General features: G+C 41.3%; 1 protein-coding gene across 1 annotated transcript; it reads left to right on the forward strand.

The window, feature by feature from the left end:
• Window positions 1–7,824: 7,824 nt before the first annotated feature.
• Window positions 7,825–23,965, forward strand: LOC121870605 (probable palmitoyltransferase ZDHHC24). Its single transcript, XM_042372440.1, has 6 exons — window positions 7,825–7,942; window positions 10,195–10,308; window positions 10,642–10,791; window positions 21,756–21,987; window positions 22,745–22,980; window positions 23,403–23,965. Exons 2-6 carry the CDS (start codon window positions 10,201–10,203, stop codon window positions 23,526–23,528), a joined length of 852 nt encoding a protein of 283 aa, XP_042228374.1. The 5' UTR covers window positions 7,825–7,942; window positions 10,195–10,200; the 3' UTR covers window positions 23,529–23,965.
• The last annotated feature ends 510 nt before the right edge of the window (window positions 23,966–24,475 follow it).

Raw genomic sequence — 24,475 nt, forward strand, 5'->3', positions numbered from 1 at the left:
CAGCTGGACGCGGCAGGAGGCGGCTCAGACAAGGCCAGGCACGCTGGAGTCAAGCGTCAGGAGGCCAGGCGTGAATTGCGTGTTGGGTTGGGCAATGGATGTTCAGTCTTGGTCGGCAAATTAATGTTTTGGTTTCTTGTGGGGGATGTCTTGGTCTTCTTAGCTTGATGTCGATTTTCTTCTCCTCTCCTCCTCTTCTTGCTCTCTTAGATTGTCCATTCGTTTTATTCTTTAGGTCTTCTTGTTCGTCTTCCTCCCTCGTATTTAAAACCATAGGTGTGGAAAAATTCCAGAGAGTTGACGTGGGCTTCAGCACCACTGGCCCGTGGGCTTCCTCACCACAGGCCACGTGGTGTTCTTAATTCTGTGTGGTGGGCTGCTTCTGTTGGTTTTCTTTCTTGGTTTTCTTTGCTGGTTTTCTCTTTCTTGGGGCAGCAGGAGGGCCTCTTTGTAGCTCAGTTTTCTCAGGCAGGCCTTGGCTGCCTCCTTCCATCTGGGAGGCAGGTCCGGTCGGCGGAGGTGTAGGCCACAGTTGTTTTGGTCTGCAGTAGGGCTTGACTGGCACAGTTACCCACGCCAGTTGAGCCTCCGTAGGGTTGTATGGTGTCCGATGAGGGCAGTGGTGTCGGCCAGCTTCTTCACAACTTGAGCTGCTCCCTTGAGGAGCCTACTCAGCTCTGCTTTGTCCATGTGGGCAATTTCGGCGTGGGAGATTACCACAGCTTCAGGTTGTCCCACATGTAGGCAAACATTTTAAAAGGAATGCCGTTGATGTCTGGGATCTCATGAGCTGTACGTGGGCATGCCCTTTTTCGACGAAGGTGATCTTGATGTCACCATGGAGCTTTAGACGTTCTACCTTGGTGACCCCAACGATCCCATTAGCTTCAAAAACTTCTGGAGAACTAGGAGGTTTAGTTTCTTGGGCAGGTCGTGTCCGACGTATCCGCGCCACGTTAACAAATCGTAACCGTTCATGGTGAGGAGAGAGAGTGTGTGTGTGGCTTCGCCCACGTTTGGTGGGAGTAGGCGTACAGCCAGCTACGCCGACAGACTAGGTCTATGCAGTGGACGTGAGGTACGATCGCCGACCTAGTCTCGACCTTCAACTTCCAGCTCAGGATCAGAGTTTCACACCTTGCGTCCTCTCCGTGACTGGCTCTCGTGCTGACGCCTGCCTCAAATCCTGATGTTGTAAATTGTATAAATACGGCCATGGCTGGCCAGGAAGACCCCGACTGCTGGACCCGGAGCTGCGAAGACCTGCCTCTTTTGCTGCATGTTTGAGCAGTCTGCAACTTTGTTGTGATAGGACACTCAATCCTAGTGATTGTACTTACTCAACATAGTGACGGTGTAATTACCATCACAGATTGTACGGAAAATTCCAACTTTTGGAAAACAAATATTTGGGCTCCCCAAATTTTGACTACTACCCGTGCGTCTACGTCCTGGATTGGCCAATCAGTGGTGCCCCACGGTGGCGTGATACATGCACGTTTACTGCGGTGCTCTGATTGGCTAACCGAACGTGGCGTGGTAGGTAGACTGTCTCTACTCTCTAAGTCCTCTTCTTTCCTTTTTTCATCCCCCTCATGCACTCCGTTCCTTGAACGGGAGGCGGGACTTAGCGACACGGTCGATCCGGCAAGGGAACCTGTGATAGTGCAGGGCACCCCTTGTCCGGGGGTCACCGGTAGGTGGCAACTTTTTTAGACATAACTATAGTCACAGGTAACCTGGGTGCAGAACCCTACGAGCCCGACGCCCGTCCAAGAGGGGGGGGCGGGGTCACTGCTCCCAGGCAGGAGCCCTGTGTTATAGGTAGGATTAGATGTAATCAAGAAGATGACAACAAGCATTAGAATAAAACATAGAGATAAGGGACACTCTATTGGAAGGGGAAAAGTGGCAGAAATCACTTACAACAAATTGCAAGTCCCACTAACAAGAATATTCAGCACCAATGAAGGTTTTAAAGTAATCTGTAAAGATGACTTTGATTCAGATAAAATCCTTTCAAAAGAAGCCAGAGATATATTTTACAATGAAGGCCTTGTTGTTGTCATGCCACCAGAACAAAAAGCAAAAAGATCAGTTTTCGTTCGTCAAGTCGACCAAGAGATCGGGAGGAAGACATCTGAAGACCTGAAAGATGAACTGGAACGCCAAAACAGGTGGATGAAGATTGAAGAAGTCATTAAGATAAAAGACTATACTCATGTTTTTAAGATTACTTTTGAAGAAGTGTCAATGGCTGAGAAAGTTTTACAACAGGGCTTTCTAATATTCAACATGTCAGTCACACCACATCAAATAAAGAAGGAGACATTCATCAGTCTGCAAACTTGCTTCTCCTGCTACAAATATGAAGAACACACAACGAGAGACTGTCCGAAAAAGAAAAAAAGTACTGCTCAGATTGTGCAGGCGACGACCATACCTACACTGAATGTAAGAATACACATGTTGGCTGTCTCAACTGTAAGAGAAACGGGAATGCATACATAGGACATAGGACGTTAGCAATGGCATGCCCAATAAAAAAACACATGATAAAGTACAAGGAACAAGAAACAAGGAAAAAGGAACAAGACAAGAAGGATACGACATACGTCGAAATAGCCAAGAGAGCGGTCCAAGAGGCTCATAGACCAGAATCCACCATATTAAACCTAAGTGAGCCAATACATGATAAGGTAATGATTAGTATGATCCATGCACATTTGCACAATATCATTGCACCCGGATCATACAATGAGGAATTAAGGAAAATGTTTAAATTGAATAGCCTACCAGAGATGATATTTCCAGAGAATCCACAATCCGAAAAACTATTTCAGGCAACATATGCAAGCGAACTGAGAGAAAGACTACAGCTAGACAAACAAAGGTTTGAGCAAGGAGCAACAGCTGATACACAAGGAACACAAGCGACTGATAGAGATCCCAGACAAATGACTAGAAGTGACAAAGAGAAGATAGAAATAACAAAAGGACAGACTATAAGACAAAGGAGTAGGAGGAGAGAAGATAAGATGGAAACTGAACACAATATACAACCTGAATCTGCTGAAGATATTGGATTAAAAGTTATCACTACAACAAAACATGGAACCCCAACATCGAGACCAACAGGAGGGACAATAGTAAAAAACTGTGAAGGAGGGATATACAAGTGGACATATCAAGAAAAATCCCTAAGTGAAGATTATGTCTGGTCACTAATTACTACGGACAAACTAAAGATTACGACCAATGACTTTAAAACAGTAGACCCGTCAGAGTTTAGAAGAGTCAGAAGCGGGAAACAGGATGATAGGTCTCCACTTCAACAGTTACAATCCAAGTATAAGAAATAATGGACAATAGACAAACAGTAAGAACTTTAAGAATAATTCAACACAACGTAAGAAACTGGAAGACCGAGAGAATTAACCTAAGTAATATATATCAAGAAATTGACCCTGACATTATACTAATAAACAGTCACGGAAAAAAGTGATGAGCTGAACTTAACACAGAAACATATCAAAACTGGATAAATAATATAGACAGAAGAATTCCAAGAACACAGTTGGTTTAAATCAGCCAGGAAGAATAATTGAACCATCTCCTGCCCCAATATACATATAAAACATTAATGAGAGAATAAAAGATGAGAGTGACCTACACCAGCTCCCACAAGAACCTAGCAGGCCCTCTCCATACAATGTACCTTTAGACTAACATAACTAATATTTAACATTTAACATTTAACATTTAACATTGAACTAACATCTTAGCAAAAAAAAAAAAATGTGACTACCCTCCCAGCTACACAGGACCTGGGGCGGGCTCACCTAACTCAAAAAATAAAAAAAAAAAATAAAAAAAATAATAATAATAATAATAATGTGATTGCCTCAGCTATATCAGCCAGGAAGAAGTAATTGAACCACCTCCTCCTCAATATACACATTTATACATAAAACATTACTAGAGGGAATAAAGATGAGGAAGTGACCAACCAGCTCCACTAAGAACCTGGCAGGCCTCTCCATACAGTGTGAACTACCTTTGGAGCTAACACCAACTAACATAACTAACACCTCAAAAAAAAAAAAAAAAAAATGTGACTACCCTCCCAGTTACACACAAGGACCTGGGCGAGCTCACTAACTCCAACAATAGCCAAGAAATAATAATAATAAGCGGCATTGCCTGAAATAAAACTATTATTATACAAGATGCAAGCGACAAGGGCAAGAACAAGACAAAAACACCAATAAGAAAGATGAAGCGATCTCAGGTTGAGCCAGATTCTTTTTCTACTCCTACTGTATTTCAGTTTCACCACTTTTCCTTCAACCCTAATAATCTTCTTTCACCTCTTAACTAAAGACTTCGTAATATTTATCGATCTCTTCTTTCTACCCACACCAACCAGCCAGCAACACCTCCTCCTCCTCCGCCTGCCTGGCAGTCTCGCTCCCGCCAGCTAGCATGGCGACCCACAAACTGTCCTCTGAGCACCCTCACCAACCAGCTCTCTCTACATCACGCTTGTAACCATGCTGCCTTCCCAGCACCAAGCTGCATTGTACATCAATACAACATGTATACAGAGAGCACATTGTGAGTTTCCTTTCTCCATCCCATCCTGGTGTGAACCCATCTCATTACCCCACAAATGGTGACCCCGGGTGACCACTCACACAGGATGGAGGAGAAACAGATAACGCTCCCAGTCTTCAAGCAACATGGAAGACTAGCATCCATCCAGAGTAGCTCTCATCGGCTCTACACTACTGTCTCTACACTGCAGGTTAGACACCCTAGAGCAGCTCTGCTACTCTAAGCAGACAGCCGCTCCTCTTCCTGCCCCAAGCACCACGTCCTACCGACCCCAACACACCGTCCTGCCTCAGGACGCCCCCGGCCCAGCAGTACCCCCTGCCGCTCATCCTGACGCGGCCCCTGCCTGACGCGGACCCACACCCCTCTTTTCTCCCTCAGGTACTCCCTGCTAATGTCCTGCACCCTGCTGCTGTTGTGGACCCAGCTGCTGTCACAGCCCTCATCCGCTTCTGCTGACGCAGCCCCTGCTCCTGACCCAGGCCCACACACCCCAGCAGGCGCATCTGACAATTCTGTACCTGCCGTGAGAAGCACAACATTCATCGCCTCCACCACCTTTTCTCCCTCTCTCTCCCACAGATATTGTGTATCTAGACAGTTGTCTCTGGCGGCCGCTCATCCACGCCATCGCCGTTGTCTCCACATGAGGCATGCTGCCCGTTCTGCCTCACATGTGCTATACAACCCTGCAGACAACAAGTCTCCTACAACACCTCCTCCTCCTCCGCCTGCCTGGCAGTCCTCGCTCCCGCCGGCTAGCATGGCGACCCACAAACTGGTCCTCCTCTGAGCACCCTCACCAACCAGCGCTCTCTACATCACGCTTGTAACCACGCTGCCACTTCCCAGCACCAAGCTGCATTGTACATCCAATACAATATGTATACAGTGAGCACATTGTGAGTTTCCTTTCTCCATCCCATCCTGAGTGTGAACCCAAACATCCCATACCCCACAGTATATACGTGCACCCGTGGGGCAGCTTGGGCCTCCGTATTCATACCAGAAACGTCGATCTTACCAACAACATACCTTCTCTACCATTTTGGATCACCGTATACTAATTATGAACTCCGGGGTTCCTGATCAGGGTAATTTCCTATGTCTATTCATATAATCTAATCAGAGGTTGAGCTTGCCAGGAAAAGGTGGAATATACACATTGATAACATTAATTCTGCGAGCTCAGGCCTGAGGCGAACAAGGAGCTATTCATAGGGAAACGTTAGATCTTGGAGATTATACCGGTTGACAGAATAATTCAGGAAATTAATGACTTTCTTAAATAGACAACTGACACTAACTAAACTATAAACATCAGATTCTCTGATGTCTGGGCAACAGAATAATCTGACTTCAGTAGCAATTGGAAACTCATGGTCAGTCTTAGGGAGCGAAACTGATGGGTATCGTTTGTCCTGGCAGACTCAACACTCACTTACCTACCCATTGTTACTAACAATAATGACAGTTAAAGTGTTCAACATCACTCACAAAGGATCTTGTATGCTTTAACTGTAATCAAACATATCTAAGTTGACTCAAAACAAGGGTGTTCTCTCTCGCATTCAAATTCATTTTATAGGAGGTTGGTTTCAGTAAGTCAGAGAAAATGGGATAACGGAGGAGTGAGGCGTCTTGAAGTGATGAGAAAACGAGTCCTCTGATGGAGGACTCAAAATAAAAGCAGAGTTACATGTTTTGTGGGCTATTGAGCGTAATATGAATCATTGATTTTGGCGTTAACTGACGTGTATGACCGTGGTCGTTACACTCAAACGCAGGAAGATTAGTTGCATCCTCTCTTGTGAACACCGAGGAAAAGAAGCTGTTCAATGCCTCAGCTTTAGCCTGGTCAGAATCTGCGTAACTACCATCCACAAGCCTCAGGTCTGATACTCCTACTCAGTCGAGTGTCCTTACTTGGAGCTGGCGGACGCTCGGCCCACAGTTCAAGGTTGAAGAAGCAGCAGGTATAGAAAACTGTGAGGGCAAACTTTTTCGTAGTGAGAGTTGTGAATTCATGGAACAATCTACCAGAAAGTGGTGTGACGGCACTGAGTGTGAGCTCTTTCAAGACCAGGCTTGACCATCACTGGTCAAGCAGGTTCAGGTACATTCAGGAGCCGGTGCATGCGCGCAGTACTTGCCAACAGTGTGTAACAGAGACGTGACCGATCGCCCGAGCAGCTAACGCGCTGATCAGTGGTGAAGAGGATAAAAGTAAAGTTGTGGGGTACGAGATGTTTGGTTCATACTCAGGATGGGATGGAGAAAGGAAACTCACAATGTGCTCTCCGTTACATATTATAATGGATGTACAATGCAGCTTGGTGGCTGGTGCTGGGAGGAGGCAGCGTGGTTACAAGCGTGAGTAGGGAGAGCTGGTTGGTGAGGGTGCTCAGAGGAGGACCAGCTTGTGGGTCGCCATGGTCGCCGGCGGGAGCGAGGGCCGCCAGGCAGGAGCGGTGGAGGTGGTGTTGCTTGCTGGTTGGTGTAGGTCGAAAGAGAGGTCAGCACGAGGTCAGGTCTTATATAGCGGAGGTAGGCGTGGCTTAATAGTTGACCTAGACCACTAGGCATACACTGGGGAATTCGCGGGGTCGGCTAATCAGCGACAAACAGCGTTTGTAGGGGAGGAATCCACTACAAAGTAACACATCGACGGCTTTGTAGTTGGCAACGTAGCAAACACAAAATAATTGCAATGATGGTCGTAGTGTTAGTAACAAGTGGCCGACTGCCTAAATGGCAAGTAAAAAGTGGTTGAGTCTGAATTTATGTTCGCATGGCCAAACAACATAAATAAACTCATAGTATTGCAGGGGTAGAGGAATAATTTTTTTGTCTATCTTGAAAAGACTGTGAATTTGTTGCTTGCAGCCTTTACTTTACTTTAAACTCTTCGACTCTGTTATGTACTGTTGGTAAGTACAGTATTGACTATTGGGCATACCATGGCTCCAGAATTTATCTAATAGTCTGTACCTGCGCCAATGTTGTTGGTCAAGTCTTAATGAGCTTCCACTCGGTGCCGTCACAACTCTTTCTGGCAGTTTGTTCCAAGAGTTCACAACTTTCAATCCAAAAAAGCTTGGCCTTGCATCTCTTTGGCATATTTTAAATTTTCCTGGAAAAAATGTATTTAATTAACATGCTGTAAAAAAAAAGTATCAATATATTAGGTTGGTACCCCTAGTGTGCCGTCTGCTAGTGCCAGCCGCCTGTGAGGGGAGAGGCTGATGAAGTATTGATGGTCACATAACATCCTCTCCTGCACACCACATCTTGCTTCACTGTTGCAGTTGAACCATAACATAAAGTAAGTCACGTTTCCTCGATATATGATAGAAGTGAGGTATGACATTGAATATTAATCCCTTTTTGCACAATTTTGGTTAATGACATCTCTTAACTGTTATGAGAGATAAAGTTGACTATTACTTGGATTGAAGAATTATATGCTATGACCTGGTGATTTTTATCACTTCCAGAAGACTTTATGTTCAGGATGAGGTGTAGTTAGTGTGGAATCATTAAACTTCGTCGTTAAGTATAGTGAAAACTGATAAGGGATGCTGTTATCTCTGAACGAGCATGAGGCGGTCTGATGGAATTATTGCTCGGAATTTATATCTCCTTAAAAATACCCCTGATAAGCTGGTCTTTTGTATGTCATTATATTCTTATAGAGACATAAAGGTATCAATATTATCGTTTCGGTCATCCAGCGAATTTTAGGATTTGAAGTTTAGGTTAGGTTATGTTATGGGTTACCTGAGTGGGTAGTGAATGTGGAGGTGGTGGAAAAATCAACAAGTATATAATTATAGGGCACAAATATCCGCCACACACAGCCACCGTCTGAGTAGAGAAGAGGCTAGAGCTGGAGTCACAGGCGTGAGCCTCTTCCAGAAGATCATCTGTGAGTATCTGTGAGTTAGGTTAGGTTAGGTTAGGTTATATTATATTAGGTTAGGTTGAAATTATGTTTTTCCTCTGGTTTTTGGTGTGTTTTGAACAACTTCCAAATAGGTGTATGACTGAAACGATGGGTAAATTTTTACTTTAGGACACGAGTCCCTAGGGGTTGACCAATATGTTTTTCCAGTGTATTTTGATGTGTTTGAAACAAATCTGACCTTCATTTTTGTCGGAAATTGCTAGTTTGACCCCCCCCCAACAATAATAGGGGAGAGCCTGGTAAATCGGGGTTTTTGGGTGGGGGAGAAAACGAAAACGAGTCATCTGACCTAACAAAACCTAACCCAACTAACCTAACTCCTAGCTGGGGGCTCTGCCCCCGGTAGGCCTAGCTTAAACTAACCTAAATCTTTCAGTAGTTAAAAACTCTGGGTCGCGCCATGTCCGAAAGTACAATACCTTAGTTAGAAGTGGAAGGACCAGGGATACATAAGAATTGGATAGAATAATCGTCTTTCTCGTAAAACTCGGCAATAGACTTAAAATAATCGTAGGAGCACAAACGACAACCAACCTCCACCACAGCCATTGTGAAACTGGTCAATGAAATTAAAATCATACCCAGGATGCTAACCTTTGAAAAAATCAAATGTGATTGGTCGAAAAAAATTCGCGTGATGATATCGATACCTCATTGGTCACGACTGGATGATATCAGTCAGCATTGTGCATGCGTGATGCGCAGGTAACATCTCCTCCCAGAGATGAAGACTGAAAACTACTTAAAATCAATTAAATTCAATTGTGTCGCTATTTTCCATTTCCGCCATGTATATATGGGATTCATATTGCTCAGAATAGCGAGATCTAAATGTTTTGGTAGTTTATAACTATCGGGGACGCTATGTCCGAAACTAAAATAATACCAATACCCCTGATAAGCTGCTCTTTTGTATGTCACTATATTCATATAGAGGCCTAAAGAAATCAGTACTATTATTGTTTCGGTCATCCAATAGAGCTTTAGGATTTTAAGTTTAGGTTAGGTTAGGTCGGATTAGGTTAGGTTAGTTTATGTTGAAATTATGTTTTCCGATGGTGTTTGATATGTTTTGAACAACTTCCAAATAGGTGTATGACTGAAACGATAATTTTACCGAAATAAAAGTACAGTACATAAGCTGCCCTTTTGTATGTCTTTATATTCTTACTGATAAATAGGTTCGTACAGCCATGGACTCCGGGATTTTTAACACATGCAATAGATATATCTCATCTTTCTGACTAACTTTCATTCTGTACATGAGAAATACCTGTAATAAGGCAGAGGTAAATCAGAGGGTCACCACTTTATTTTATGTTGTCTTTTTGAAAACTGAAAGCAGCAGTACAATACAGCATAAGTTACAATACAGCATAAGTTAATTAATTAATGTAAGTTAGTTATTCCACCTTCATGTTTAAGGTACTGTACTGAGATGTATTGTTGTGAGCATTATTATATGACATAAATTATATTTTTATATTGCATTTTGTGTTGTATATTTACTTATCCTCTTTGCCACTTTTCAACTTATTTAATTGTGCTTGAATCCAGTGAATATGTTTATTGTAATGTGAAAGGATTATAATTTTTTTATGTTTGTCTAGGTGACAATGGGATACAGCATACGATTCAGGAAAAGATTTATGCCGCGATCTTTTGCGGATCTGAGTGCCATGGTGTTCATGTTGCTGGCTATACCTTCTGTGTACTGGTTTGAGGTTTGTATGTGAAGTAGAAATTTTGTTAATATAATTGACAAGTAAAATATTCTCATGATCTGTAAATGAACACTATGAACCATATGTTTTCAGGTTTGTTATTGTAAGGTGAAATAATTTTAAAAGACAATAGAAGTTAAGATAATGTAGGCATCATATATAGTACAATACTGTATATATTAATGATGGCTTGTCCTTGCTGCTCACAATTAATACTCCTAGTAATTAAAAAAAAATATTGCACATACGGTTTAATGAATACAGTACAATAATATACAGTAATTGGGAAATACTTAAGACAAGATACTGACCTACAATTTCCCCTATAAACAGGTTTATGTTGTGGGTCCAACAATATATAACAGGACTCTGAATATTCTTCATGTTATTGTTGGAACGTACATGGTGATCAACATCATTGGTAACTTTATGGCAGTTATCGCTGTGGACACATCAACACAGGGATTAGTGTTACCATCACAGGTGTGTAAATGAAATAAACAACATCCCATAAAGTGGCTGCTTACATATTGTGAAAAGTGAAATTTATGGTCTTGATGTTTATCTCCTACCTAAATATTTCTTTGGTATACGTTTGGGTAGATTATAAATCTGTCACTGTGAAAGGTTATCAGTTACAGACAAATGTGGACAGAGTTTGAATTTATGGTGTAGAGGGGACCTGTGAGGTGATGTACCACACTTTTACTTACTTTTATCCTCTTCACCAAATGATCGACTCGTTAGCCGCTTGGGCGATCGGTCACGTCTCTGTTACGCACTGTTGGCAAGTACTGGGCATGCACCGGCTCCTGAATGTACCTGAACCTGCTCCAGTGTTGGTCAAGTCTGGTCTTGAAAGAGCTCACACTCGGTGCCATCACAACACTTTCTGGTAGATTGTTCCAAGAGTTTACAACCCTCACTCCGAAAAAGTTTGCCCTCACAGTTTTCTGGACTTGTGGCTTCTTCAATCTTGAGCTGTGACCCCTTGTGGGGCGAGCGTCCGCCAGCTCCAAGTAAGGACACTCGACTGAGTAGTGCCCCTTGAGATGCTTATATACCTCAATTAGGTCTCCCCTTGCCCATCTGTGGTATAAGCTAGGCAAGTTCAGGTGCTCCAATCTCTCAGGGTAGTTAAGGTGCTTGTCTTTGACCAGGAAGTGCATAATATCTAGTGGCATGGACACAATACATTATTGGACAGTGCCCATTTAACAAGCAGCCACCCCCTTGTCATTCCATATTCCAAATTCAGATCAGTGGATGTTTGAGGGACTAGTGATGTTTCAATTCAGGAATTAAAGTTATATAATCAAGTGTACCTGGAGTTGGCAGACTCTCACCCCATAAGGGGTCACAGCTCAAAATTGAAGAAGCCGCAGGTCCAGAAAACTGTGAGGGCAAACTTTTTCGAAGCGAGAGTTGTGAACTCTTGGAACAATCTGCCAGAAAGTGTTATTTGATTTAATCCCATGGCTGTAAAATCTGGACTTTGAATATAAGTTGACAGCATAAACATTGTTCATGTGTATATTGTGTCTGGCTAGTAAGTATAACACACTTTCTGGACAGAGACGCACTCCACCAAGGAACATTGAATACAGTAATGGTGCCTCTCAGGTCACTTGTTTTATCACTTTGACCATAATATGGGATTTCAGGCTTTAATCCTTAATTTTGTTTGTTTGTTATTACATTGATATTCAAATGTTTTATTCCTTTTTAAGATCTTATTATTGGCATTGATTTATTGTGATTGAATAAGAGGGTGACTTCGGAGACTTGTAGAAATGTGCTTCTAAACATAAACTTAACAAAATACATATGAGCAGTTGTTAATTGAGTATACATGGCTTCCACAGATAGACAACACAGTAAATCATGGCATTATAAGTATATGAAAAAACACTAACCTTATTAAATACTTTAACAAAGTTTATTGTCAGGCTGCCCTGACAGCAACCACTGTATTTTATCTCATATTTTTTCCCACAAGTTGGATTTACAAATGGCATGCTTGATATACATAAACACATTGTAGCAGATTCCTTAAACATGCTTATTACTGTCGATAATTTCCTCAGTGATTTTCACCTTTGGCAGTTTGACTTAAGTCGGCCAGTCAGGCCCAGTCGCCAGTTGTCACTTATCGTCTTGCAATGTCATTGTAATTCTCACATTAAGAGGAATTGTTAAAGCTACTTGCTTACTGCACCTCATTGGCGAGATGAGGGAGGAGCTCAGTGGGGAGGAGGTCTTTGGGTCACTGAGTGATGGGCAAAGTCAACCTTAGGTGACTGAGGTCAGCAAATGACTGTTGTGGGAACGGTTAAGAAACAAAACTTTATAAAAATTTCATATTTCTATTATTGTTTATGCATTTATTAGATATCACACTTTACTCAATAACCAGCCCCCCAAAAGTGACATATTGTGCCTGACTGACTCCAGAGTTAAAGAATTTAGGTTTTTCGACACATGCCCCATACTGTGGGGGCTTGAGTGTCATGGTCTCTGCCACTAACATCCACCACTATATTTTGTGACCATTCAGAAGACAAAAATTTTACCTAGGATTCTAAGAAAACATTCGTGATTGGCCCTCTGAATTGTCAGTAAACTTGTGTCACTGCACAAGTTTACACATTGATGTGTCTCTTAAAACTAAAGTGACTTGCTGGGTTTTCCCATTTATATACCGTAAAAGTCCAAAAATCCGGATGCCAGAAATCCGGACCACCCGAGAATCCGGACTTTTCGAAAACTCAAACTTAACTTCTTTTTTTTATTACAATTTAGCTGGCTTTTGTCTGTATGTGTGCATGCGTGAGCACCACAGCTGCACAGCGACAACAAGCGACCACGCGGTCGCCACTTTAAAACGAGCAATCAAACTGTGACAACGCATGTAATTTTGAGTCCTACTCTTTCCATTTACAGAGTACTGTACAAGCCCATAATAATGGCTCCTAAAGTAGATAAATTTCTTTGTGTGAAGAGAAAGAAGAACACATTGAAATTGAGTGACAAACTTGAAATAATTAAGAAACTAGAACGTGGTGTGAGCAATACTGTTCTAATGGAAACATACGACATTGGAAAGTCTACAATTTATGATATATAAAAGGCAAAGAATAAAATTTTATAATTCACAGCTTTTTCTTTAAAACTGCTCTTTTAGATAAATTAAGCATGCTATATTTGCTAATGAATAAACTATCAAAATGTACCTGTTAATCTCTTCTTTATTTCTCCTGAAATTTGAATTTTAAAAGTACAGTACTGCCTGAGAATCCGGAAAATCCGGACCGACCCAATCCCCAAGCAGTCCGGATTTTTGGACTTCTACTGTAGACCCAACAGGCTGACCCATGACATCAATACTGTAAGGATCAAATCTAAAATTAACACTGACCATTGACCTCAGACGACCCTCTCTCAGAATGAATCTTAGACAGGAAAACAGAAAAGTTATAAAGATTAATTTATAATTATTTTTTTTTAATTGGGTTATTTAAATTTTTTCTTTTGAATTATATGAATTGTAGGGGTGGAGGGAGGGGGGATGATTATAAAAGGAAAACACCCAACCTGATTGTAGGCAGGATGCATCTCCCCACATCCTCTCAGGATATATCCCGATGGATGCTATGAAGGTTAGGAACCCCAGCTTATTTTACCTGAAGATTGAACACTTTATGTACAGCCTTAAATGTCTCAAAAGTCACATTGCCATTTCTTTAGACCTACACTAGTACTAACCTAACACCTCATTAAGTGTTAGGGAGTTTTATCATCAGGTGAAATAAGTGGAGGTTCATAATCCTCATGAGATCCACCTTTTGTATAGCCTGAAAGCCAGTTGGTTTCATTTTCATACAGAATTAAGTTTTGATATCTGGGAATATGTCCTATTAACACAGAGCTTGGGAAGGATGGTATTTGAAAATTATCTGGAATTTTAGGATTTTTACATGATTAATTTGACTTAGCCATTAGAAATTCAGTTTTCAGTACAGTATGTACAGTAGTCAGTAGTATTAGTACAGTAGGGGTAAAAAATTTATGATACAGTCGGGTTGGAGGGTGACCAGGCCATTCCACCCTTACTTGATGGCGAGTCACTGTGCCGATCGAACCTCCCCACTAACACACAGTGTGGAACTGGTAACGAAGCCGATTGATTCAGGTCAAGAATCGACACACAAGTTGGGAAGGAGAATATTTGTTTATATGAGCTGATGATGCTACTGATGAATTATGGGGAGTGATGCTAATATCATGTTTACTAAATGAAGCAAGCAATCATATACAGTACAATACAGTATACATGTTTAATATGTGCGTGTATGTGTTCATCTGCCTGTATAAACCAGAATATAATAGGGAAGTTGGATGTGTAATAATATAAGCCAGTGGTCATATAACATCAAGCTACGGTAAGTGAAGTGTCACATAGACATGATAATAACAACATGTTGACTACTTATAAAGATACCAAATGTTCCTTCTTATAGACTTCATGCTAGGAATTTATCGTAAATATTGCGACAATATATTATATTACTTAACAGAATATTGGCAGCAGATATTACATCACTTCCCTGTAAAAGGGGATCTTCATCGAACATATACTGTAATATATAGCATCAGCAATGATTTCTAAAACTATACAGAATATTGTGCCAAACTTTATAGTGTATGACAATGTTTAATTTGGGAAGAATATTAGAACAATGGACACCATCAGTCTAGTCAGCTCTTCCCCCCATGTTATTATTTTTAAACTGGTCTAAATGTTTGCGTGAAATATGAAAATAGTTCAGACTAGTTTCAAACAAGAAATGGAACATTTTTACATTCAAGGAAAAGGAAACACATAATGATTTTGTATAGCATTATATGATTGCACTGTATACTCAGAAGTTATGTAATTGCAGTAGTCTGGTAACGTCACAGCTGAGTGGATACCTGATCTGAGCAAAATGTTTTGGTGGTGCGTTGATGACGAATTAACCGCTCTGACTGCCACTCATATTGTTCTAACCATCCGCCAGGGCAACCTACATGTATTTTTATTTTGTTTCTACCTGACTATTTTGGGTTGTCAATTTTTGCATCGTTGCTGGGCTCCTTACATATTTCCTTGATTTCTTCTTTCCTATGTGTATTATATTTAGTTTCCTACTGTGAAATCGATTCTAGTAATTCATTCACTAACTAAAATAGGCAGTAAAGTAGGGGCCTCTGGTCTGCACGTATATTGTTCCTGACAGACTTCTATCTCTCCTAATTTTTTCATCGTTCTTGCACTACTGTACAATGTTACTAACCTTGTTATGTCATTAACACACTTGGGGTTTTCATGGCCAATTTGCCTATGATGTAAATTTTCGCTTTAGGATTTTCATACGCAAATTTGCATATGAAGTAAAAATTTGCAATAAAATAAGTTTGTTTGCGTATGAATGCTAGATACGCAAGACGCATAATTGGCAACGTCGTCGTGATCTGGCACCTATGTAGACTGCCTCCAAGGTTGCGTGAGTGACAGCACCAGTCGGCCTTTGTGGTTCATTGACACAGGATGTAACCTTGACTAACATTTTCCACTATTTTCTCATGGCTTGTGCTCATATCTCATTGATCACAGTGATTTCATTTATTGATAACAGTGTTGTGATAGTTTTGAACCATGCCTTGTGTTGCTGGCAAAGGTGGAGGGGTGGGAAAATGTAAAAAGTATAAAGAGATTGCACCACTTGGTGATAGTGTGGTGCCTCCTGAGACCTCTCCCAGTGTCCCTGGCCCTTTTAGTGCAAGTGATAGCTTGTCTGGCCATTCAACAAACAGTCCTAGTGCGAAAGGAACTGCCCGGCATGTCGTTGTGGCTAAAAGGAAAAATAGAAAAAATGTTGCACGTGTGGTATCTCAGCCATCGCACCGTGGCTTACCTCGTGACAGCTCATCTCCCTCACAAGTGGGCACCGCCCGTACTCTCCTTAAAACTAGATTTAGTAGCCTTGTTCAGGCTAAGTATGGCACTGGGATGGAGGGGCAAAAACTCATTTATTTTCGTAAAGAAAAAATTATGTAATATTTTTATGCATTATATTTAATCAATAATTTACAAGTATTATTTATTTGAATTTCGAAAATATTAAGTATTTATAAACACATTATATATAATTTATGTAAAAAAATATAGAAACTTTGAGTGAGGAATATTCGCATTTGGGATCTTGAGTGGCAGCCATGCACTACAATTTGTGTTATACTCGTGCTTACGTATAGATTTAGTATTTTTGTTGTGATTACCTAACTATTTTTAGATAATGTATTTACAATGCTAATGCAACAAACCCAACCTTTTTATCTCCAATAGTAAGCTTGCTATGACTCAATATGTACATTTATCTTTTGCTCTTGGAGGGATAAAATGAATAATATGTGCTCGGCCTGGGCGCTCTCATCAGAACGCACAGTTTGCGCCACTATTACCTTGCAAAATATTAATTTGTTCGCAACTTTTTTATATAACTATATTTTGATAAATATTTACTTTTTACATTAGAATAAGGTTCACATTGCAATCACATGAAATAACGAAGGTATAAAGTGATGTGTAAACATTTTCTTAAGCATAAACAAAAAAATTGTGTTCTATTCCTGTTTACATATCGAAATAATTTTTTATAGTGATTGCTCATATAAAATTGTTTGTAGATACTGTAATTTATTTACAATGTTAATGCAAAAACTCCACCTTTTTATCTCAAATAGCAAGCGCTTGCTATAACTCATTACGTACAATTATCTTTCGTGTGGTGAGGTGAGTGACTGGCCAGACCCCAAGTGTCTTGCTGGAGAACACCTCCCAAAACCCAAGAGTGTTAAAGACTTTCATTGTTGAGTCCAACAATAACATTATAACAACAACAATTGATGCAATATTAACAGAAAATTTGTTAGTGTATCTTTGCAGTCACTTTGTTAAAATCGCTACAGCGTGCATCCCGTCTTCATCATCTTCTATTGCTACCTTTTAATTAAAAAAAAGGATTGTATCATAAAGGTATAGTAATTGTATATATGGTACATTATTTGTACCACAGGTACATTTGTTCAGTGAATATCTTTGGAAGGGTCTCTTTGGTTTATGGATAATTTGACTCGTGGCATGAATAGGAAATAATCCCACAGCTGTATAAATTGGTTTGTAAACTTTCAAATGATTTGTGGAAACAATGGTCCAATGATTATTTGTTAGCTCTTAGAGAATCACATAGGATTCAACAAGCCAATAAAGGTCCTTCTCCACCAAAGGTTGGCGACGTGGTATTGATTCACGATGAAGGGCCTTGTCTAATGTGGCGACTTGGCTGGATCATAATGTTATTCCCTGGTCTGGATGGGGCCTGTAAAGTGGTTCAGTTGAAAACTGGAATTGGTCTTACTACTCTTCCAGTTGTAAAATTGTACCCAGTAGAAAGTGACTGTGATGGTGAACCAATTCCTATGCAAACGGATATTGCTCAGTCTGACAGGAACAATACAAATTCACGTCCAAAACGGCTGGCCGCTTTGGGGTCAGCCCAATTATGGCGCCCCATGATTGGCGAAGGCCAATTATATTGTAATATTGTATTAATTTGGTGGCGGGAATATATCGTCACTGCTAATCTAATATATGTTGAATAGCAGAACAATAGAAATAATGTAAGAAATTTAGTTTGGGAGTTATATATATCTTGCATTTAATTTAGCTTATATTTAGTTAAAATTATATTTAATAATTATCTGAATTGTAAATAATTACTCCTGATTTAAATAAGTCTTGCTTGAGTCTACATTCCTCATTCCTTTGTATGTGCGCACATCCTACCAGCTACCATTGAATGTCAAATTACCTGCCATCGTCAGTTCCTTAACAATCCTGACCAGAGAAACAAAACACTCGCCACCTTCAGTAAAAACCGGCGATCAGGGAAGGGCTCACCAACTAAGCTCAACCATTAATTTCTGACTTCCATCCACATCAGCAAACCTTGAATGTCAGTATATATTGAAGGATATCCTAACATTATACTTTGAGTGTTTATTTAATGTACAGTCAACCCTCACTTTACGCGGTTAATGTAACCCGCAGGGTCCTGCGGAAAGTGAGGAACGCGTAAAGTGAATAACATAACATATGGGATTAATTGAAATAGAGTCCGGGCCGACCCCCAAACTCCACTTTTTGACGACACACAACTATGTTGTAGTAAAAATTTTATCTTAACTTTATGATGATGTACAGTTAACCCTCACTTTACGCTGTTAATGTAACTCCTAGGTCCCAAGCGGAAAGTGAGGAACGCTGTAGCACAACATAACATATGGGATTAATTGAAATAGAGTCCGGGCCGACCCCCAAACTCCACTTTTTGACTATACACAACTATGTTGTAGTAAAAATTTTTCTTAACTTTATGATGGTATGAAAAACAAGTAATATAGAAGAGGTTAGGTTAGAAAAATAAAGGTTAACATAGGAAAATAAAAAGGTTAGGTTAGGAAAACTAAAAGTTATGTGGAAATCACTTACGCTAGTAGAAGAGATGGGTCGGCATACGATGGAGGTTGGTTCCGGTGCAGGCAGATTACTGGCCCCTCAGGTGAATCACCATTACTAGGTGAATCACCATCACCAAGTCACTTACAGTTGTCAGGGCTTCCCTGACAAATCCCTCAAAGTCATCTTCACTGTCACCACCACTGGTTTGGGCTGGCTGTGGTGGGTTGCGGCTTATTAGAAATCTGTTATGCTTTGTTGACGGCTGGTGTTGATGTTGTCGCGGATACACCTTGGATGTAGGGTCTATAGTCTGCAACAGCTGGGTAGTGAAGATTTCATACCTGTTTAAGGCCAGGGTCATTGAAAGGAGGAGCTTGGCTTCGATACACCTCGATGGCACCCCTTAACATTACTATGGGATAAGTGTTGTTCTTCTTGGGATGACGCACCACCTGCCTCTCACTGACGCCGCCATCATCATCATCTACCATCTCCTCGTAGTCACATCAGGTTCCATTATCACCCAGGATGTCGCCGCTGTAGTCCCGAGAAGCCTGAACTGTAACAGTTCGGGCGCAGGCTCTGGCAAGGTCCACTGCTACTGCAACAGTCTGAACCTCTCACCAGTCACAGATTGAATCCTCCTCTCACCTGGTATTCCATGCAACACATGTCTCCATGCGGACGAATTGTATAATAGACAGTTGATCCCCATGACTCCACCAAGAAGTCCACAGCTTCTTTGATGTTAAATACTCTCCAGAATTGTTTGAACAGTATTTTGCTGTGCCAACTGCTGTCCTCATCTTCTTCGCTTCTTAAGCATATCGGTGGTGGTGTCACTCACAGGTTACAACTCTTCCCTGGTGTTGGTGTAGTCGCTCAGGAGTTTGAATTTTTTCGTAGAGAATGCAGCTTTTACATTACAGATAACTCTCAACGGCTGTAATATAGACTTAGGTGTTGGGAGGAAGGAAGACCATCACTTTACGCTAGTGACGATCTAACAGTAGGGCGAAAACTGGGTGCTGTCCACAGCAACAAAATCTTGAAATGGCACATTCTGTTGCTCACAGAATTTCACATCGAAACAGTCATCAAACCAGAGAGGGACAGTAAGAATCATCCACGCCTTTACGTATGTGTCGTAGCCAGTGGACATTTAGCTTGGTCATGCCCATGGTTTTGTAGGCGCAAGCGCTTCATGCAGGTGCTGTGTGGATCACCCATAACTCTGTTTTACTGGTACCGAGGCATTGGTGGTAAACAGGACGGTGGCGCGCTCTTCTGCATCTTCCTCGTCCCTAATCTTGCTGGCATTCTTACAACGGCGACTTGGAAGGTAGCTTTTTCCAGAAAAGACCAGAGCCCGTCCATGTTAACACCTGGTCGTCACTGTACTGTCCTTCCTCCAATCTCACGAAAACGGAGGAAATCTCGAAGCCGCAGCACGGTCAGCACTTGCTTCTTTTCACCACCAATGTTTATATTGATGATCTTGTTCCGGGATCTTAAACCTCTGTAACCACAATTCAGAGGAAGCATTAAAGGGTTTGGGCTCTGTAGTTCTTATCTTCGCGCTACCGCCATGTACAGTTCGCGCGTAGTTCTTAATATAGATGCTGTCGACCGCCATGTTCACACGCTCGACGCACTGCTACCCGCTACAAGTAATTTTACTGTCTTGAGAAGCACCTGGTTGTGAAAATATACTTGATCATAGAAGCACCTGTAGACTTTGTGATCTTCATATGTGCTCCTTTATCTTGGCTCCATCCTTCTTATATTGTTCTAATCAGAGATTCATTCACACACCATGCTGGCGCCACTAAATCAACCTGCCTTGTTCCTTTCTTTCTCCAACTCTTGGATGATGGTATACTTCACCGTAGCGCCATGAACGCCGGTTCTTTGGCTAGTGCCGCTGGGTCCAGGTAAGGAAAGGTTTCTTCTGGGGTGGTGGTCTGGCGAACCATTTTACAGAACAATGGATGCACATTTACACAGTCTGGCGTGGAGGTTCTAAAACACAAGCAGGTCAAGGATCATCTTTCCTCCCTCCTCCCTCCCCCGGTGGACACGTCATAATACTTTAAGCCAATTACAGCTAGCAGCAGAGGGGGTAGGGATGCATGGCCAATCACAGTCCGATATCGCCATATGACGCCAGTGATAACGCGAACAAAGACACACACACTGCGAACCCACCGCTACGCTTGCCTGGGCTGTGAGTGTAGGAGGAGGGAGAGGCTTAGAGCACAGGCAGGCAGGCGGTGGGGCTTAATCTAAAATACGACCTAAAATAGCGCACGGACACTCTCCACGGAATGGGTTCACGACCGCTGAATGTGAGCACGTTAGGTTCTGGCAAGGCACCGCTAGGACGTGGAAACGCGGAATGTGGGACCGCGTAAAGTGAGGGTTGACTGTATATAACGTATATAATGTATATACTAACCGATTCAGGACACATTCGCACATGGCCACACATAGGCTGTGTGCGTGGGACGGGGTCATGATGGAGAGTGAAAGGCAGCCATTCATTACATTGAACCACTGCTTTTAGAAGTTTGTAAATCAAATTTATCATACAATATTGTAGTTCTAAGTTGTACTGCTTAGTTAATTTTTTCTAAGTACTCCCTGTATAATCTGGATGGACACTCGCAATGACAATGTATAAATCTTACAATAACCCAAACTGTAGAGTCCTGCACAATGGTTGTTAGATCATTTAAACTTTATGTGTGTTGGTGGGGAGGTTTGGCACGACTCACCATCAAGTAAGGGTGGAATGGCCTGCTCACCCTCCGGCCTGATTGTATCACGAGTTCTTGACCCCAACTGTTTTTTAAATACTGTATGATATTTGAACATTTCCTAGGTACCTCCTGGATGGCATGTGTGTGCTAACTGTGAGAGTACTGCACCACCTCGTTCACGTCACTGCATTACCTGTAATGCTTGTGTGATGAAGAAAGAACATCATTGCATCTTTACTGGATGTTGTGTTGGTCTTGGAAATCACAGATACTTCTATATATTCCTCTTCTTGATGTGGGGATCAACACTGTATTGCTCCTTCCTGAATTCTTTCTTCATTTGGCCTTATGTAGGTGAGTTGTATATTCTGTAGAACTTTGGGGTGATCGTTTTTTTATTGATATTAAGGTAGAAACGAAACAAATTTAAAAAGTGACTGGAAAGAGAGAACTTGTAAATTCTTGTTTATAAAATGTACCCTAAAAAAAGACAGTGGGATATACTCACATGGAAACTCCTGGGTTTCAAGAATGATCCTTCAGTCACAAGAAGGGGCTTTCAAATCCAGGACCTTCAAGGGAATGATTACTCCAGCACATACATAGTAAAGGGACAATTTGCCATCTTAACATAATTGTAAAATCAGTCTTGGGCCTTCAGTTTATTTTGTAATTTACTTTTGATGCATAGGGATAACTCATAAGTTCTGAGTAGGACTAAACAAATGAACTCATATTACAGTACTTAAGATATTTAAAAAGTAATGGGTATCATCCTTAGAGGTTATGACAGTAATGTACTAGAAAAATTCAAAAGCCCAGCAGTAGTTTAAGCTTATGAAGAATCAAGAGGGATTTTTACAGTGCTCCAGGACAAAGAATAACTTTAGTTTTGGAAGAAAAGTCATGGTACAGTATAGTACTGTATAAAAGGAGTACTGTACCCCTGTATACTGTATATAGATGCACTGAGAATATAAAATACCAAAGAATATTACATGTAGAATTATCCCTGTAAGAAATAAGACTTACAAAATAATGTCCAGTGTTGAATTTATTTAAAATTTTAAGGTGTACAGTATGGGAATAACTACCATTGACTGTGTTTCAGGCGGATTCAATATGTGGGCTTTTGTACGTCTGGTATTGCCTGGTGTGTGGCTGCTGTTGGAGCCATCACTGGACACCCTCTATGCCTTCTTGTTTTCCATTAATGTCATCGGCTTTCTCTTCATGTCCGTTCTTATGTATTACTACACCGGACTGCTGATAATGAACATGACCACTCATGAAAATAATCATCGTAAAGGCCAAAAATATGATCATGGAAGAGAGCATAACATAAAGGTAAGTCTAATTATACCAATGATTTATAATATAATGCTGGTTCTCATGTAAGTGCTTGTTTATAGCCAATGGGTTATTGAGGAGTGACCTGTGATACTGCCACCAGAACACCCCTGAATGAGCCTCCTCTTGATAGGGCCTTGACCTATTTCAGTGGCAGGTGTACCTAACATTACCTAATCTCACCACAACTGCTCTTTACTTCTCACCCGGTGAACAACTTATTTGAAAGGAATGTGTTAAGCTCCTTGTATTGCAGTTGCTTCAAGTGCTTGTTTGGTGTCATGATCATTAGACACAAGTCCTGAGATAAACTTCTTGTGAACCATGCATTATGCTCTCTTATATAACTCGACTAACCAATAGAAGAAGAAAAAATCGTGTTTTGAATCTCCATTTTCAACTTGTGTTTTGCGTTACAGGTGACATTAGGAGAACGGTGGTATTGGACGTGGGTGTTTCCCACGTTATCTTCCCCCTTGCCTTATGACGGCTTGGATTGGTCTTTGCAGAGTGGGGAGAAAAGTGTTCGCCCCAAAACTAAGTGAAGCATCAGTATTGTTAGTAATCGTTCCTGCCACTCATGTTAATGCCAAATGTCAGACCAAGGCTACTGTGATCGGCTGGAAGTACAAAATACTTATAAGTTTCACTAACTGTACTGTATTGAGATGCACTTTGTACTCTAGTTCTCGTAAGTATTTGTCTGCTTAAATTTTTTTGCATTTGACCTGTCACAATTTTATGTAGGATAAGTAAAAAAGTAATGTATAAGTATAAGGAAATTCAGTATATATATATTTATATATATATATAATTTAGAAATGAGACAATTTAATGCTTGTTTCATCTACTTGCTTAATTCTTAGATAACATTGCCTGTTTTGAGGAAGATGGCTCAGGTAACTTTTTCAGCTAGAGATGTTTTCACAGCTTTAATGATCTTTTATCCTTTATCCTCTTCGCCACTTATGGGTTTGTTAGCTACTTGGGCAGTCGGTCACGTCTCTGATACACCCTGTTGGCAGATACTGGGCATGTACTGGCTACTGAATATATCTTAACCTGCTCCAGTGTTGGTCAAGTCTGGCCTTCAATGAGCTCACTCCCGGTGCCGTCACAACGCTCTCTGCCAGATTGTTCCAAGAGTTCACAATTCTCACTCTGAAAAAAATTTGCCTTCACAGTTTTCTGGACTTGTGGCTTCTTCAACCCTGAGCGGTGACCCCTTGTGGGACAGTTTTCTGCCAACTCAAGGTATGTATATTCGAGCGAGTAGTGCCCCCTGAGATGTTTATACACTTCTAATTGGTCATCCCTCGCCCTTCTGTAGTATAAGCTCGATAGTTGCAGGCGCTCCAATCTCTCTGGGTAACTGAGGTTCCGTAGAGCAGGCAGCAGTTTGGTGGCCCTCCCTTGGACTTCAGTCAATTGACAATATATAGCATACCTTGGGGACCAGACGGGGTGACAATACTCCTGATGGGGAAGCACC

The sequence above is a fragment of the Homarus americanus genome, unplaced genomic scaffold, assembly GCF_018991925.1.
Source record: "Homarus americanus isolate GMGI-L3 unplaced genomic scaffold, GMGI_Hamer_2.0 scaffold56333, whole genome shotgun sequence".
Classification (NCBI taxonomy): domain Eukaryota; kingdom Metazoa; phylum Arthropoda; class Malacostraca; order Decapoda; family Nephropidae; genus Homarus; species Homarus americanus.